Here is a 13,337-nt window from a genome sequence, read left to right on the forward strand (position 1 = left end):
GACCATACTTGTAAACCCGTTACTGAAGGAGGATGGAGCACGAGGATCAAAAGTTCAAGGCCAGCCAGGCGTGGTGGCAACCACCTTTAATCCCAGCACTCACGAGGCAGAGGCAGGAGGATCACCTTGAGTTCGAGGCCAGCCTGGTCTACAAAGTGAGTACAGGACAGCCAGGGCTATTACACAAAGAAACCCTGTCTCGAAAAGCCAAAAACAAACAAACAAAAACAAACAAAACAAAAAACCCTCCAGCACTAGCGTGGAGACACAGTTTAGTGAGCTTGTTGATCGGTTGTTCATCCTGTGCCTCTAGCACATGGTACAGTAAAGCTACTTTCACTGTTTAAAAGCCGGACCCACAGCCACGTGACTTTTCCTAAATCGGCTTTACTCACTACTGATCTGATTTTGTCCCTCCACTTGACAATTAAGTAAACTGAGGCTTAGGAGGCTGAATGGCTTTGCCATTTGTCACCCAGTTGGCAGTTAGTAGCAGAAAGGGGTCTGGGTCTCCTGTCTGCAAGTCAGCAGCCAGTCAAAGGCGTGCACACTTTTGCCTTCCACCTCCAGTCCAAAGACAGGATGGTCATCCCAGGGTCATCCTAGGGTTGGTCTCCCATGGCGCGCATTCTGCTTAAATTGATTAATCTCGGTGCTTGAGAGACTGACTGAAGGATATTGAACCTGAAACTGGGTTACAGAGGGAAACTCTGTCCAAATATCTAGCTAGCTAGCTAAAAGAGTATTTTGGAAATATTTACTGTCAAGGGCCAAGAGGTCTAGCTCAGAGGAAGAACGGGACCTGAGCACACAGGGCCTGGATTTGGTCTGTAGCATCAAAAAGAAAAGAAAAGAATGGCAAATGCTTTGAAATAATTTCTTGCTGGGGATGTAGCTTGAGGGTGTGTTCGTCTGCCGTGGGTAAGGTCTTGGGTCTTGCTCACAGCATGGGATCTCCGATGCAAACTGCTAATGAAATATAAGCAAGATATAGAAAAGGTGTTTTGAAAGGCTGGGAGTGTAATTCAGTGCACGTGTGGCAGGGTTTTCTGTCCACAGCAGAGGTAAAGGGGAAAGGAAAGAAGGAGGGAGGGAAGGAGGAAGATACAAGGCTTGTGGGTTTAGGAGCCAAGAAGGAGGAGCAGGGAAGGAGGTCTGTTCTTCTAGGCAGATCCTTCTCTAGGAAGAAGAGATACAGGATAGTCCTGCTCCTCTGGAGAGGCGAGGAGCACAGTGGGAGGGGTTGCTCAGTCAGTCTCCTGGGGTATGCGTTGATGTTTGAGCCCTGCTAAACATGACTGAGTAAACCTTAAAACAAACAAATGGGTCCATGAGGTCACTTTCCGTGGCACCGAGATGCACCAAATCTCTCAGATGCTTTGGTGCCTTCTCTTACTGCGCAGTGGTTGTAACTTCCGCCTTTTGCCCATCCTATCACATGCCAATCAGCAGACAAGTGTGTTGTACACAAACTGCCTCCCCAACACCCCCATGAAAGAGCCAAGTGACTGTATGTGGCCCAAGCCAAACTGTGGGCAACAGGAAGTGAACGTCCGTTGAGGAACCCCATCCCATTCAGCATTGGCTTTCCTGTCTCCCTCCACCCACAGGTAAGATCCTGGTTCACTGTGCCATGGGCCGAAGCCGGTCAGCGACTCTGGTTCTGGCCTACCTGATGATCCACAAGAACATGACTTTGGTGGATGCCATCCAACAGGTGGCTAAGAACCGCTGTGTCCTGCCCAACCGGGGCTTCCTGAAGCAGCTCCGAGAGCTGGACAAGCAGCTACTGAAGCAGCGGCAACCGGCCGGGCCAGAGGACAGTGAGCCGGGGCTGTAGGGGGGCCTCTCCAGGAAAGATCGGAGACCCTGGTACTCCGAGCCAGAGGCTGAAGGGTGTCTGCACCGAGGCTTTGTTGGTCACAGAGCTGGAACAGTGAAAACAAAGGCTGCGCGCAGTAGGAGATGCCCGCTGTCTCCTCTGTTTCTCCGCCCCACAGTGGGCCGGCCAGCTGCAGGAGGACCTGGGCTGGGATAAGGTACCACTCTGCACAGGCTCCTGTCCTTTAAGTTGGAAGCAAAGAGAGCTTTTTTCTTTCTTTCTTTCTTTCTTTTCTTTTCTTTTTTTTAAATGTGTGAGCAGTGTTGTGATTAAATGTTTGGCTCTGAAAGGACAAAAATCACATTATTATTATTATTATTATTATTATTATTAATTATTTAGGTTTTTCAAGACAGGGTTTCTCTGTGTAGCCTTGACTGTCCTGGACTCTCTTTTTAGACCAGGCTAGCCTCAGAGATCTGCCTGTCTCTGCCTCCCAAGTGCTGAGACTAAAGGTCTGGGACTAAAGGCATGGGCCACCACCACCTGGCCTATTGATTATTTAATTTGTTTTTTTGCAGCAGGTTTTCTCTGTAGCCTGAGCTGTCCTGGAACTCACAGAGATCTGCCTGCCTCTGCCTTCCAGATTAAAGGTGTGCACCACCACTACCCAGCTAAAAGTCACATTCTTATTAAAAACAAAATCAAAACTTTTTTTTTTTTTTTTTTTTTTTTTTTTGGTTTTGCAAGACAAGGTTTCTCTGTGTAGCCTTTGCTGTCCTGGACTCTCTTTGTAAACCAGGCTGGCCTCGAACTCACAGCGATCCGCCTGCCTCTGCCTCCTGAGTGCTGGGATTAAAGGCGTGTGCCACCACGCCCGGCACAAAAACAAAACTTAAAAAATAGAGCTTAATATTTTTTAGCCACAGAAAATTGCCTGGCAATCTGTGTTACAGGACAGGCTTTAACACTTAGGAGGACACCTTAGAGGAACCATGTTTCTTTATCCATGGCCACCAGTGGGCACGTAAGCAAGCATGCACGTGTGTGTGTGCACATGTGCACGTGTGTGTGTGTGCACATGGAGTCTGGAGCCCCAGAACACAAGTCCCTTTCCTGCACCACAGCCAGAGCTGCCATCACCCAAATGAGTTGTGGTAAAGTTAGAAAAGGAAGAGTGTAACTTCACAATTCAGGAGAAAAAAAAAGAGAGGCAGGAGACACTTATCTCAGGGACTAGAACTTTCCCTTTCCCTTTGGCTCCAGTATGGGTAGAACGGTGGCTTGTTTTTCACTCACATCCCCAAAGTGTTTGCAAATGTGTGGTTAGCACTGAAAGGGAGGGCAGCCAGCTGGGCTCTGGTGTCAGCTGGCCTCTCCTGAGAGTTAGGCCGGGACTACGAGGGTCGCCGGGAGCCCTGAGAAGACGCAGCCTGCAGAGAGGTCGCTGAGAGAGGAGACCATCCGGTGGAGACCCACACATGACAGCATCCTGGAGAAAGCAGAGAGGGCCTAAGGCGGGTTGGGGACGATGGGAAGTTCCGGAGGGTGCTGGCGTCCAGAGGAGCTGGGCAAAGCCATCCAAGTCACTGTGACACCTGGAGGGGCTGTTTTGTTTTCATGCCATTTGTAGCTTTGTGATCAGGCTGATTTCTGGGGACTCTGATGGCCTGGGTGTCGCCTCTACCCAGGAGGAGGCTGTGTCATCTTAGCATATGCAGGGGAGGAAACTACCTAAGACTTCCTTATAGTTACAACCTTAGTCTCATAATAAGTTAAAAAACCAAAACCAAAACCAAAAAATAGCCGGGCAGTGGTGGAGCACACAATTAATCCCAGCGCCCCGGAGGCAGAGGCAGGCAGACTTCTGTGAGTTCAAGGCCAGCCTGGTCTACAGAGTGAGTTCCAGAACAGCCAGGGCTACACAAAGAAACCCTGTCTCAAAAAACAAGAACAAAAAGAAAGTTAAGTGTCTACCTGGGCTACAGAGTGAGTTCAAAACCAACTTAGACAAATCAGTGAGAGCCTGTCTCAAAGTCAAAGTGGGCTAGGACTAAAGTGCAGTACTAGCCTGGCATGCAAGAGGGCCTAGGTTCGGGGACAGACAGGGCTACACAGAGAAACCCTGTCTGGAAACACCAACCAACCAACCACCACCACAACAGCTAATAAAATATTGCTACAAAGTTGCAAAGGCAATAGGCAAAGATGAAACACAAACGAAAGTAGTCACCTGGTCTTGACAGGTAGCAAGCCTGAAGTGGAGACACGCTAAATTGGGCAGATGCTTGGCTGGACGAGGTACAGCTCTCGTGGTGCCGAGGGAAAGAACACCAGCATGGCATGACCACCAAGGATGGCCTCTCGATGATTCAGGTCTGTGTCCTGGGAGCCTCAGGTCAAAGTAGTTCCTACCTGGGCTTTTCATCAGAGCATCCCGGCGGCCCCTCTGACTTCAGTTCTCTGTTAAGCCTTTCCTATCCACTTGGCATCCACAGACAAGTGACAATGTACTCACATTAAGTGAGCGCACATGGAAGGGAGGTGGAACACTCACAGTCCCACCGAGGGGTTTTCTTGAGCTGCTGTCCCTGTGGAGCTCTGCTCTCTGCGGAGCGGAGTCCTGTTGAAGCAGTGAACCTAACGCTAGGTGCCTGGCCTCTTCCTGGGGACTCCTGGGACTCAGAGGTAAAAGAAAGGATGTACAGAAAACTTCACCAGTAGGGTTTAAAGACTTCATAAGCAAAGTCTTCACTTGGTTAAAAAGCACTATTGAGATTTAGCACATTCCAAAGCCTGGGTAAGCAAATTAAAAACTGCAGATGGCAATAAAATGCAGTATGGGATATGGGGGGAGATGAGGGAAGCCGTGGGGAGACCTGGTCTATACCAGGTCTTTGTGGGGTGATGGGAGAGAGCATGCTTCCTATTGTGCAAGGAAACAAACGCAAAGTTACTGGGCTAAGGCCACTTATTGGGGGTTGCGGGGAGGGGGGGGGAGCTGTGTCTTAACCCAAACAGGCTGGTAAACAGCACAGGTGGCCAAGATGGCTTACAGCTTTCCTCCTTCATGCACGGGGAGCTCTGCTTCCTCACTGGCTTAGGTTCAATCTCAGTCTACCTACGCTGGCCTGGCTAATTTGGAAAGCACAGAAGGAAATGAAGAAGAAAACGGTCACGTCCCAGGAATGTGCTGGGGCCTTTACTTCAGTTTTACAGCGTGGGGGAGATGAAAAGAGCTGAACACATGTTTTACAGGGTGGGGGTGGGGCACTAGGGAATGTTGGTTCTTGGTGGGCTAGCCACCTTTGATAAAAAAAGGAAACTTATTTCTCACAGAGAAACCTTTATTGCAAAGAGGGTCTGAGGCAGCGTCTCACTGTGTAGCCCAGGCTGGTTTTGATTCGTGACCTAAGCCCGTGATTTGGCTCAGTGGTTAAAAACACCCAGGTTTGATTCCCAGCATACACACACATGGTGCCTCACAACTGTCTCCAACTCCAGGGGGACCCAGTGTCTCTTTGGCTTCCATGGGTAGCAGGCACACACACAGTAGAGGCAAAACATCCCTACATATACTACAAGCATATTCATAAAAAGAACTAATGGCCTCTTCCTCAGGATGGAAGGGGAACCTCACCAGGACACCAGGGGAGCTTGTACCTAGTGTGCACAGTCAGTCCAAAGGGGCAGGAGGGTCTGGAATTTGACTTGGCAATCCAGAAGACAGAGCAAAGCTGATGACTGGAAGGAAACAAAATTCTGGGTGTCTCCTACAAGTGAGTAGAGCTTAAAGTCACCATATTGGATGAGATAAAGAGGAAGAAAAATGCAGTCTGGCCCAGGGGTTGCAGAGTACACCTGGGTGGAGGAAGATGCAGAAAAACCACGCCAGGAAGCAATGGTGGGAGCCTGCAGAGGCCTGTAAAAGGACCTTGCGTTTACACAGCAGTGCAGACTTTATGGCATCACGGGTTCATTAGCCGAGCCCTCAAACCGAAGAGGTGACAAATTTGGGCCTTTTCAGACCATAGTGTCTGATTCAGCAATCTGGGTATATTGCAGTTTAAGATTTTTAGCTGGGCGAGCTGGGGGCAATTAATCCTTTGTGTGTGTTTCCTGATCAGTGGGTATAGGGTACGGGGGAGGACTGTTGACAAAAGCTGCCCGAGTCATTATTTCTAACAGTAGGTTAGCAAGCAAGGCTGCATACCTGGGCAGGCACCATGTGAGCTGCTTAAGTGACCACTCTCACAACGAGAAGAACATACTGTTGGTTTTAAATATGTATGCCATGAGTGGGTCCCAGTCTAACAGCAGTTGTGTTCAGTTATGGTGGCCTGAAGCCATTTTGCAGTGAGGCCCAGTGCTCTACAGCTAGCTCAGATGGACAGTTCTTTCCTGACACAGCCTGTTTCCTTAAGGGATACCTACACTCTGGGTCCAGTGCCGCGCTCCTGGCGACACAAGGAACCCCTGTGCTGTTTTCTGACAGGTGTGGGGCAGTGACTGGGATTTCATCCATAAGCTCCCTTGGACTGTGAAGCAAGCAAGGGGCGGGGCACTGGGATCCAGACTTCCCACAACCCAAAGGTATGATTAACAGGGTACTGTCAAAGGGAAAAAGAGGGGGGTCCTTGGCCCCCAAAGACTCTTAACACAAGAGGAAGATACTAAATTAGCACATAAAACGTTTCAAGAGGGACTTGGAGGAGGAAGGCGTCTCTGTGGGGTTCCTAAAGAGAAAGAAAACAGCTTCCTGCCAGATGTGTGGGCCTCTCGAGCTCCTGGACCCTCAGCCACTCAACTTGCTTCATGCAAACTGCACACAATCACCTACGACTCACAAGGCAGACAGCATGGGTTTTTTGTTTTTTTGTCTCACAAATTATATTCTGTTCTCCTCTGGCTTGCCAGCCTTTGAAGGAGGGCCCTCTTAGAAGCCCTCCCTCATCTACTTCAGATACTATCGCTGCACTGGCTTGGTGGAAGTGTAAAATGTGGACACTAACCCTGCTGTACACGCATACACAAGCAATGTTGAGAAGACTGTTAGAGCCCAGCAGGCTTCCTGTACGGGGGTGGCCTTTTGTTCTGGCACATATGCACTGTCCTGCCTGTTGGAGGCTGCTGAGGTTTGTGTCTGTGAACTGCAGAGCTGTGAGCCCCTGCATTTTGCAAACTCAGTGGGCCAGAAGCATACAGGTGCCAGGCCAAGCATTTACTTCTGATTTTGCTGCTTAACTATTCACATATTTTAGCTCACAGTCAAAACTCTCTCTGAATGCCACGAAATGTCTATAAATATTCACTTTGTGTATGTTAAACTGTAAACACTAAAGAAAACATAGTCATTCACAACACAGCGGCACTTTTAAAAAGAAGTGAACCTTGAAATATACCATCACCAATGTGTGCTTATGATAGCAATCACAAAAAAAAAAAAAAAAAAAAAGAAAGAAAAAAGAAAAAAAAAAAAAGAAAAAAAAGAAGCCGCTTGCCAGTATGGTGCCAGGCCCTTGGAGGTTTCTACAGGTGGTACAAATGAAGCAACTGGATTTCTGTGTAGGAGCTTTGGGCAAATGAAGATCGAAGTCAAAAAGAAAAAAAACAAACTCACTTTATTTTAAAGACAATGATTGGCACACAGAAGGTATGCACCAGCATAAAGTAAACTTTCATGAAAAGCATTAAAATCCATTATAAATTAATTTATTAAATAGGTATTTGGTATATGTGGTGGTTTTATTAGATATTACTCTTATTTATTGCCAACCCCTACCCCAAAGTCAAAACAAATCAGAAAAATCTCATAACTCCAACTTACAGTAAATAATTTATTTCCCCAAATGTGTATGTGTCCCGAGACGTGACACACAACACAGGTGGACATTCTCCATCAGTCATAACACGACAGGACACAGAGGCTAAAAATGGCTCATCATAATTTATTTTATGTTAAAATGTACAGCTTTTTTGTTTTTTGTTTTTTCTTTTCTTTTTTTTTTGAAGTAACTGACTAAAAAGAGAACAGATAAATACAAGAGTGCTGCTGGCTCCTATTTATACAAGGTCGCGCCTCTCCTGCTTGGCCCTTACTGTCACCTGTACAGGTACAAAGGCTACAAAAGGAAGCAATATAAACAGACACAAATAACGTTTCTGCTTTTTTACATGCGATTTGTAAGCTTAGTTTGAGCTATTCACAAGCTACTTTTCTATTTTTCCTTAAAAAATAACTCCAATATTTTATAAAGATAGAAAAATCTACAGATGGAATGAAAATGTAAAGTTAGAGGCATTTCCATAAAATAGCAACTTTACACCAAATTCACTTTTTTTTTTTTAAATCCTGCCAAGTATTTGGACATATATGAAATGCTTCAAAACCTGACAGATAAACACTGAGATATGCTTCATTCAATAAACAGAAGTGTGCATTATAAAACAGAAAGCTGCCTTTCCCCAAAGGAACCTGCCACCAAAATGGAAAAGGGTCTCAACTTTACACCAAACATTTAGCAATAAATCCCCTTGACTAACCAGATGGGGATAGCTCTGATAGCTCTTTACAGTTATATAATTAACAAAAATAGAGTTTTATTTTTAAACCCTCAAATTAGGGTACCCTAATCAAGGCAAAAAACTTAAGAAATGGCTTACTGTTAGCACAACACTTGTACAGTACTACAAAATGCACTGTCACTAACAAAGACATTAGCGGCATGCTGAAGTGTCACCTTAAACAAAATATACAGTAATTGAAATGCTAAAGGCATTTACATGGAGTAGACAAGGAAGGAAAAAAGCTCCAGGTTCAATATTAAAACAGGTGATTTGGGGAGGGGCTTGTATCCACACTGTTTAACGGAAGCAGGCACAATGAGTGGCCGCTGCCAAACTGTAGTCCTAAGAGAGGCCTTCCTTTGCAGAGAATTTTATATAAAAGTAAAAGAAACAAAGGTACCAAAAAAGAAAAAGGAAAAAAACAAAACAAAACAAAAAAAAACAACTTGTATAAGGCTTTCTGCTGCATACAGCTTTTTTTTTTTTTAAATAAATGGTGCCAACAAATGTTTTTGCATTCACACCAATGCTGGTTTTGAAATCGTACTCTTCAAAGGTATTTGTGCAGAAGAATCCAACAGTGAGGCCCAGTGGGCTCTGCGGGGGGCCAGGCTGTCTACCTTCTCATGTAGGACCCATTGAGAGACTGCTTGGACATGCCTGTGTTCATGTAGCCATGGTGTCCGGGGGCCGTGTACATCATGTTGCTGTGGGGTGGGGTCTGCATCGGCTGCTGGGCGTATGGCTGGGTCCCCATCATGCCCATCTGCATCTGCATAGGGTACTGGGGGGTTTGATTCATGTAGCCATGGTTGCTGTGGTAGCCACTGTTCATCATCGGCTGGGACATGCTGTACCCGTTCATGGCATTCAGAGTGTTCATGTTCATGTTCACAGAGTTGACATTGTAGGCTGGCGCTGGCATCAAGTTCACACTCATGTTCATGCCTCTTTGCATGGTTAAAGTCCGTGCAGGACCCTGCATGGCTACAGTCTGGGAACGCCCATAGATTTGTGACTGATGGGTGGCGGCGGCAGCGGCGGCGGCTGGTGACAGAGATGCCGACTTGGTTCTCATGGAGACGTGGCCCTTGCTGGCAATTTGAGTTTGCAGTCTTTGGCTGTGGGAGATGCCAATGTTTGATGCAGCCATGTTCCGCTGCAAGAGAGGTGGCGGCAGATTCATGGGAGGAGGAGTCAGGTTAGGGGGTGGGGTCATGGTAGCTTGTGCTTGGGGTCCCCCAGGGACGGAGTGTGGAGACTGAGAAAGCTGAACCAGCCCTGTGTTACTTAACGGTGTGGACAAAGAGGCACTGTTTGCATAGGAGGTCACAGCAGCGGAATGGCTGTAAGGCAATGAATGATCAATAAGTGTATTAGTTAACTGCTGCAGTTTGGCAAGGCTGAAGGTGGCAGATGGCTGTGGGTAGTGACCAGCCCCAAAATCACTTTGACCCATTCGCTCATATAAGCCAATGTTGGCATTGCTGGTCTCAGGGATGTCAGCCAGCGGCATGGGCGGGGTGAAGTTGGCGGCCATGCTGCACTGAGCTAGCTGCTGGCTGCTGCTGGGAGGCCTCTCCACCACACAGCCTTGGGGAGACTTGACGCTGCAGGTTGGAGGGGAGCTGATACTGGTCTGCTGCAGCATGCTGCAGCTCCCGCTGACGTTGGACATCTGCTGGGTGACGGCACAGCTGCTCTGGGTCAGATTGCTAGAGGTGAGGCTGCTGTACGAGCAGCTGCTCTGGGCAGAGCCGTTCCCACAGATGCTGCCGCCCATGGTGGAGTCGTAGCTGCTTGGGTTCTCATAGTTTTCTGTGGTGCTCTCGATGCTGCCCAGGTCGCTGAACCCGCTGTCGACCACCTGCTGGGAGTGGTCTGAGACTGACGGGACGTCCATCATGGGGCTGGTCTCCATGTTCTGCAGAGGTGGCACTGTGATGGCAGTCTGATCGGGGCTGATTTGGGCATAGCTATTCTCTAGGGCAGGGACATTGGGGCTGCTAACAGAACGAACTGACTGGCCAGGATGGGAATGGACAGATGAAACGGGGCTACTGTGGTCTGACTGTTGGCATTCGTCCAGCGTGGTGGCAATTTGAGGACTTTGGTCTGTATGTGTATAGTTCTGCAGGCTTCTACAGGCCTCTTGAGTCTCGGCACAATCCTGAAAGGCTTCATCCTGTTCCCTGTTTTCTTGGGTCAGAGACTGAACAGCCTGGGCGGTCTCCGAGTCAATTTCCACAGTGGCTGTGCCTCCCTCTCTGAGCTCAGCATCGCCGTCGTCACTGTCCTTTTGGTCCTGCTTCTGTGTCTGTTCTTCTGGGGCTTCCTCATCAGATTCAGGCACAGCTCCAGTGTCCCCAGCAAGCTCCTTTGGCTCACTGTCACACGAAACTGCAAGATCAACGCTGCAGCCCATCAAGACCTCAGGGCTAGAGTGACTAGGCTGAACACTAAGGTCTAAAAAAGCGTCCTGGCTTTCTAGCGCATCTTTGAACACTTCTTTGGGGATGTCTCCCCTCTCCATGTCGGCAGACTCCATGTGACCATCATCTTCATCATCTGCATCGTGGTCCTCGTTGTGAGACGGCTCTTCCTCCTCTTCCTCCTCCTCCTCGTGATCATCCAGATGCACAGGGTCTTCTTTTCCCATGGGGACTTCTGGTTCCTCGTTCTCTTTACTTTTAGTCCCATCTTGGTCTTTTTCTGCAGTTCCTTCCTCTTCCTCCCCCTCCTGCTCTTCCCGTTCTTCCTCTTCTTCCTCCTCCTCAGCTTTGATGAGGTCCTCCTCATCCACCTTTTCACCTGGTGATTTACACGGACTTACAGGTGCACCTGTCTCTTCCCTGCTGTTCCCATCCTGGGGCAGCAGGGCTTCCATGGCCTCCGTCACCTCCCGCTGTGTTTCCACAGGGCTGCCCTTGTCCTCTGAAACCCCCTTCTGCTCTTCGACTGTCACCTGGTCGTCTGGCTCCATGGGTGTCTCCGGTGGGGTGTACAGATTCAGTTTAAAACCTGTCTTCCTCTCCTTGCTTTGCTTCCACTTGGAGAGCCCGCGCTTTGTCCCTTTTGGCCACACTTGTTTGCACTTTGGAGGCTCGGGATCGTCTCTGCTGCCTTCTTTCAACTTGTCTGCATTGTCACGCACATCTTAATGAAGAGACAAAAAGAGAGAAAAGGCCAGGTTTTAGAAGGTATGACCATAGACAACCGGACGCAGCTCTCCAAACGCATTAGCAAGCACTGCTTTCTCATTAGCACTGTAAGAGTGGCTGGGAAAGGTAATTGGGAATATGGTGGCATACACTGAACTGTGTAACCCAGGCCTGGAAAAGTAAATGGCATTCTATGATGTCAAAGCTAGGAGTTTCACAATACTAAAAAAGCAAACCAAACAAACAATTTCAACATCAACAGATCTGGAAACACAGTGGGACAGGGTTAATGTGAGCTTCTATCTACACCATCACTGTACTCAAGGTACTCATTTGCCACCTCCTTGAGGAAAGGACCTTCTCTTTGTGGGCATTTGATAGATTTAAATCTCAGATGGTATCACCTTGCTATTATTTTATGTGTGTGGATGTTTTGCTTGCATGTATGCCTATGCACCATGCACACACGACTGGTGCTAGAGGAGGCCAGAAGCGGGCATCAGATCCCCTGGAACTGGAGTTATAGATAAGCGTGTGCCACCATGGACACGCTGGGGATGGAACCTGGGTCCTCTGGAAGAGTCAGACCCAGACATTACTTACTTTAACTACACAAAATAGTGCATCTGTAATCATCATCAGAATCATCTTTAGGATCATGATCTACGAATAATACAACCTACAATATAATTACTATAACATCACCAAACATTTAAAGCACATTTTCTTTTTATTATGTATACAGTACTCTGCCTGCATATATATCTGCATGCCAGAAGAGGGCATCAGATTACATTATAGATGGTTGTAAGCCATCATGTGGTTGCTGGGGATTGAACTCAGGGCCTCTGGGAGAGCAGACAGTGCTCTTAATCTCTGAGCCACCTCTCCAGCCCAGTTTTTATTTATTTGTTTGTTTTTTCATCAGTGAGTCTATTCACGGTATATCTGGGATCAGTTGGCTGTCCAAATGTAGTCTGAATTACAAACAGGGTATAATTGCACATTTTGTTGCAATTCCAAAACCTGTTCTTTGCCTATCAGAAGTAAGAATGTTTGATTATATAAATACAGTAAAGAAATATACACATGAATAAGCATGTACATTTCAGATGCCAAGGCCCTAACATCTTTAGGAGATTAAGAATCAAACTGAGGGCCAGGTGTGGTGGTGCACGCCTTTAGTCCCAGCAGAGCTTTGCAAAGGCAGGTGTGAGTTTACAAAGAGAGTTTCAGGAGAGCCAGGGCTATTACACAGACAACAATAACAACAACAACAACAACAAAAATCAAAATAGAGAATGAGTGGTCAATTTAAAGGAAAAGCTGTATGAAGAGTGACATTCTTATTAGAAACACTATTTTAGGCAGGCATGGTGGTGCCTGCTCCACACAGTATGTTCTGGGACAGCCAGGGCCACTGCTTCAACGCAACAAACAAACAGTATTTTAGAGAATAATCAGAATAAACAGACACAGCACTGATGCCAGATGGAGTGAATCTAGCAAGGTGAGATCATTTACATAATAAAATGATTGCACATAAACTTCCCTACAAGCATCACACTCACTAACTAGCGGAACATGTATGTGGTACAGGACGACTCTGCACACGTGCTCAGCTCCAGGCCTTGGCCAGCTTCCTAAGGATGCTCAGACCACTTGCATGTTCACAGTGGTAGGAATCAGCCATGTCAATGTCTCTAGACTCTAGACCTTTTTTCTTTTTGGGGTTTTGTGATAAGGCTTCTCTGTGTAGCCTTGGCTATCCTAGAACTATCTCTGTA

General features: G+C 47.3%; 2 protein-coding genes across 6 annotated transcripts in view; one reads left to right on the plus strand and one right to left on the minus strand.

Moving 5' to 3' along the window:
* The window catches only part of DUSP29 (dual specificity phosphatase 29), a gene marked incomplete at its 5' end in the record, with an annotated part of 37,390 nt that extends 35,219 nt beyond the window's left edge, over positions 1-2,171 (plus strand). For both annotated transcript variants that reach the window (XM_084795018.1, XM_084795017.1), the window contains one exon: positions 1,611-2,171. In XM_084795018.1, the coding sequence (XP_084651144.1) occupies positions 1,611-1,840 (230 nt within the window). In that variant the 3' untranslated portion in view covers positions 1,841-2,171. The remainder of the gene's footprint in view (positions 1-1,610) is intronic.
* A 5,579-nt stretch (positions 2,172-7,750) lies between these two features.
* KAT6B (lysine acetyltransferase 6B) overlaps positions 7,751-13,337 on the minus strand; it is a 172,651-nt gene continuing 167,064 nt past the window's right edge. For all 4 annotated transcript variants that reach the window (XM_084794913.1, XM_084794911.1, XM_084794910.1 and 1 more), the window contains exon 17: positions 7,751-11,545. In XM_084794913.1, coding sequence (XP_084651039.1) covers positions 9,006-11,545 — 2,540 coding nt within the window. In that variant the 3' untranslated portion in view covers positions 7,751-9,005. The remainder of the gene's footprint in view (positions 11,546-13,337) is intronic.

Source organism: Acomys minous, assembly GCF_964271855.1.
Source record: "Acomys minous genome assembly, chromosome: 9".
Lineage (NCBI taxonomy): Eukaryota > Metazoa > Chordata > Mammalia > Rodentia > Muridae > Acomys > Acomys minous.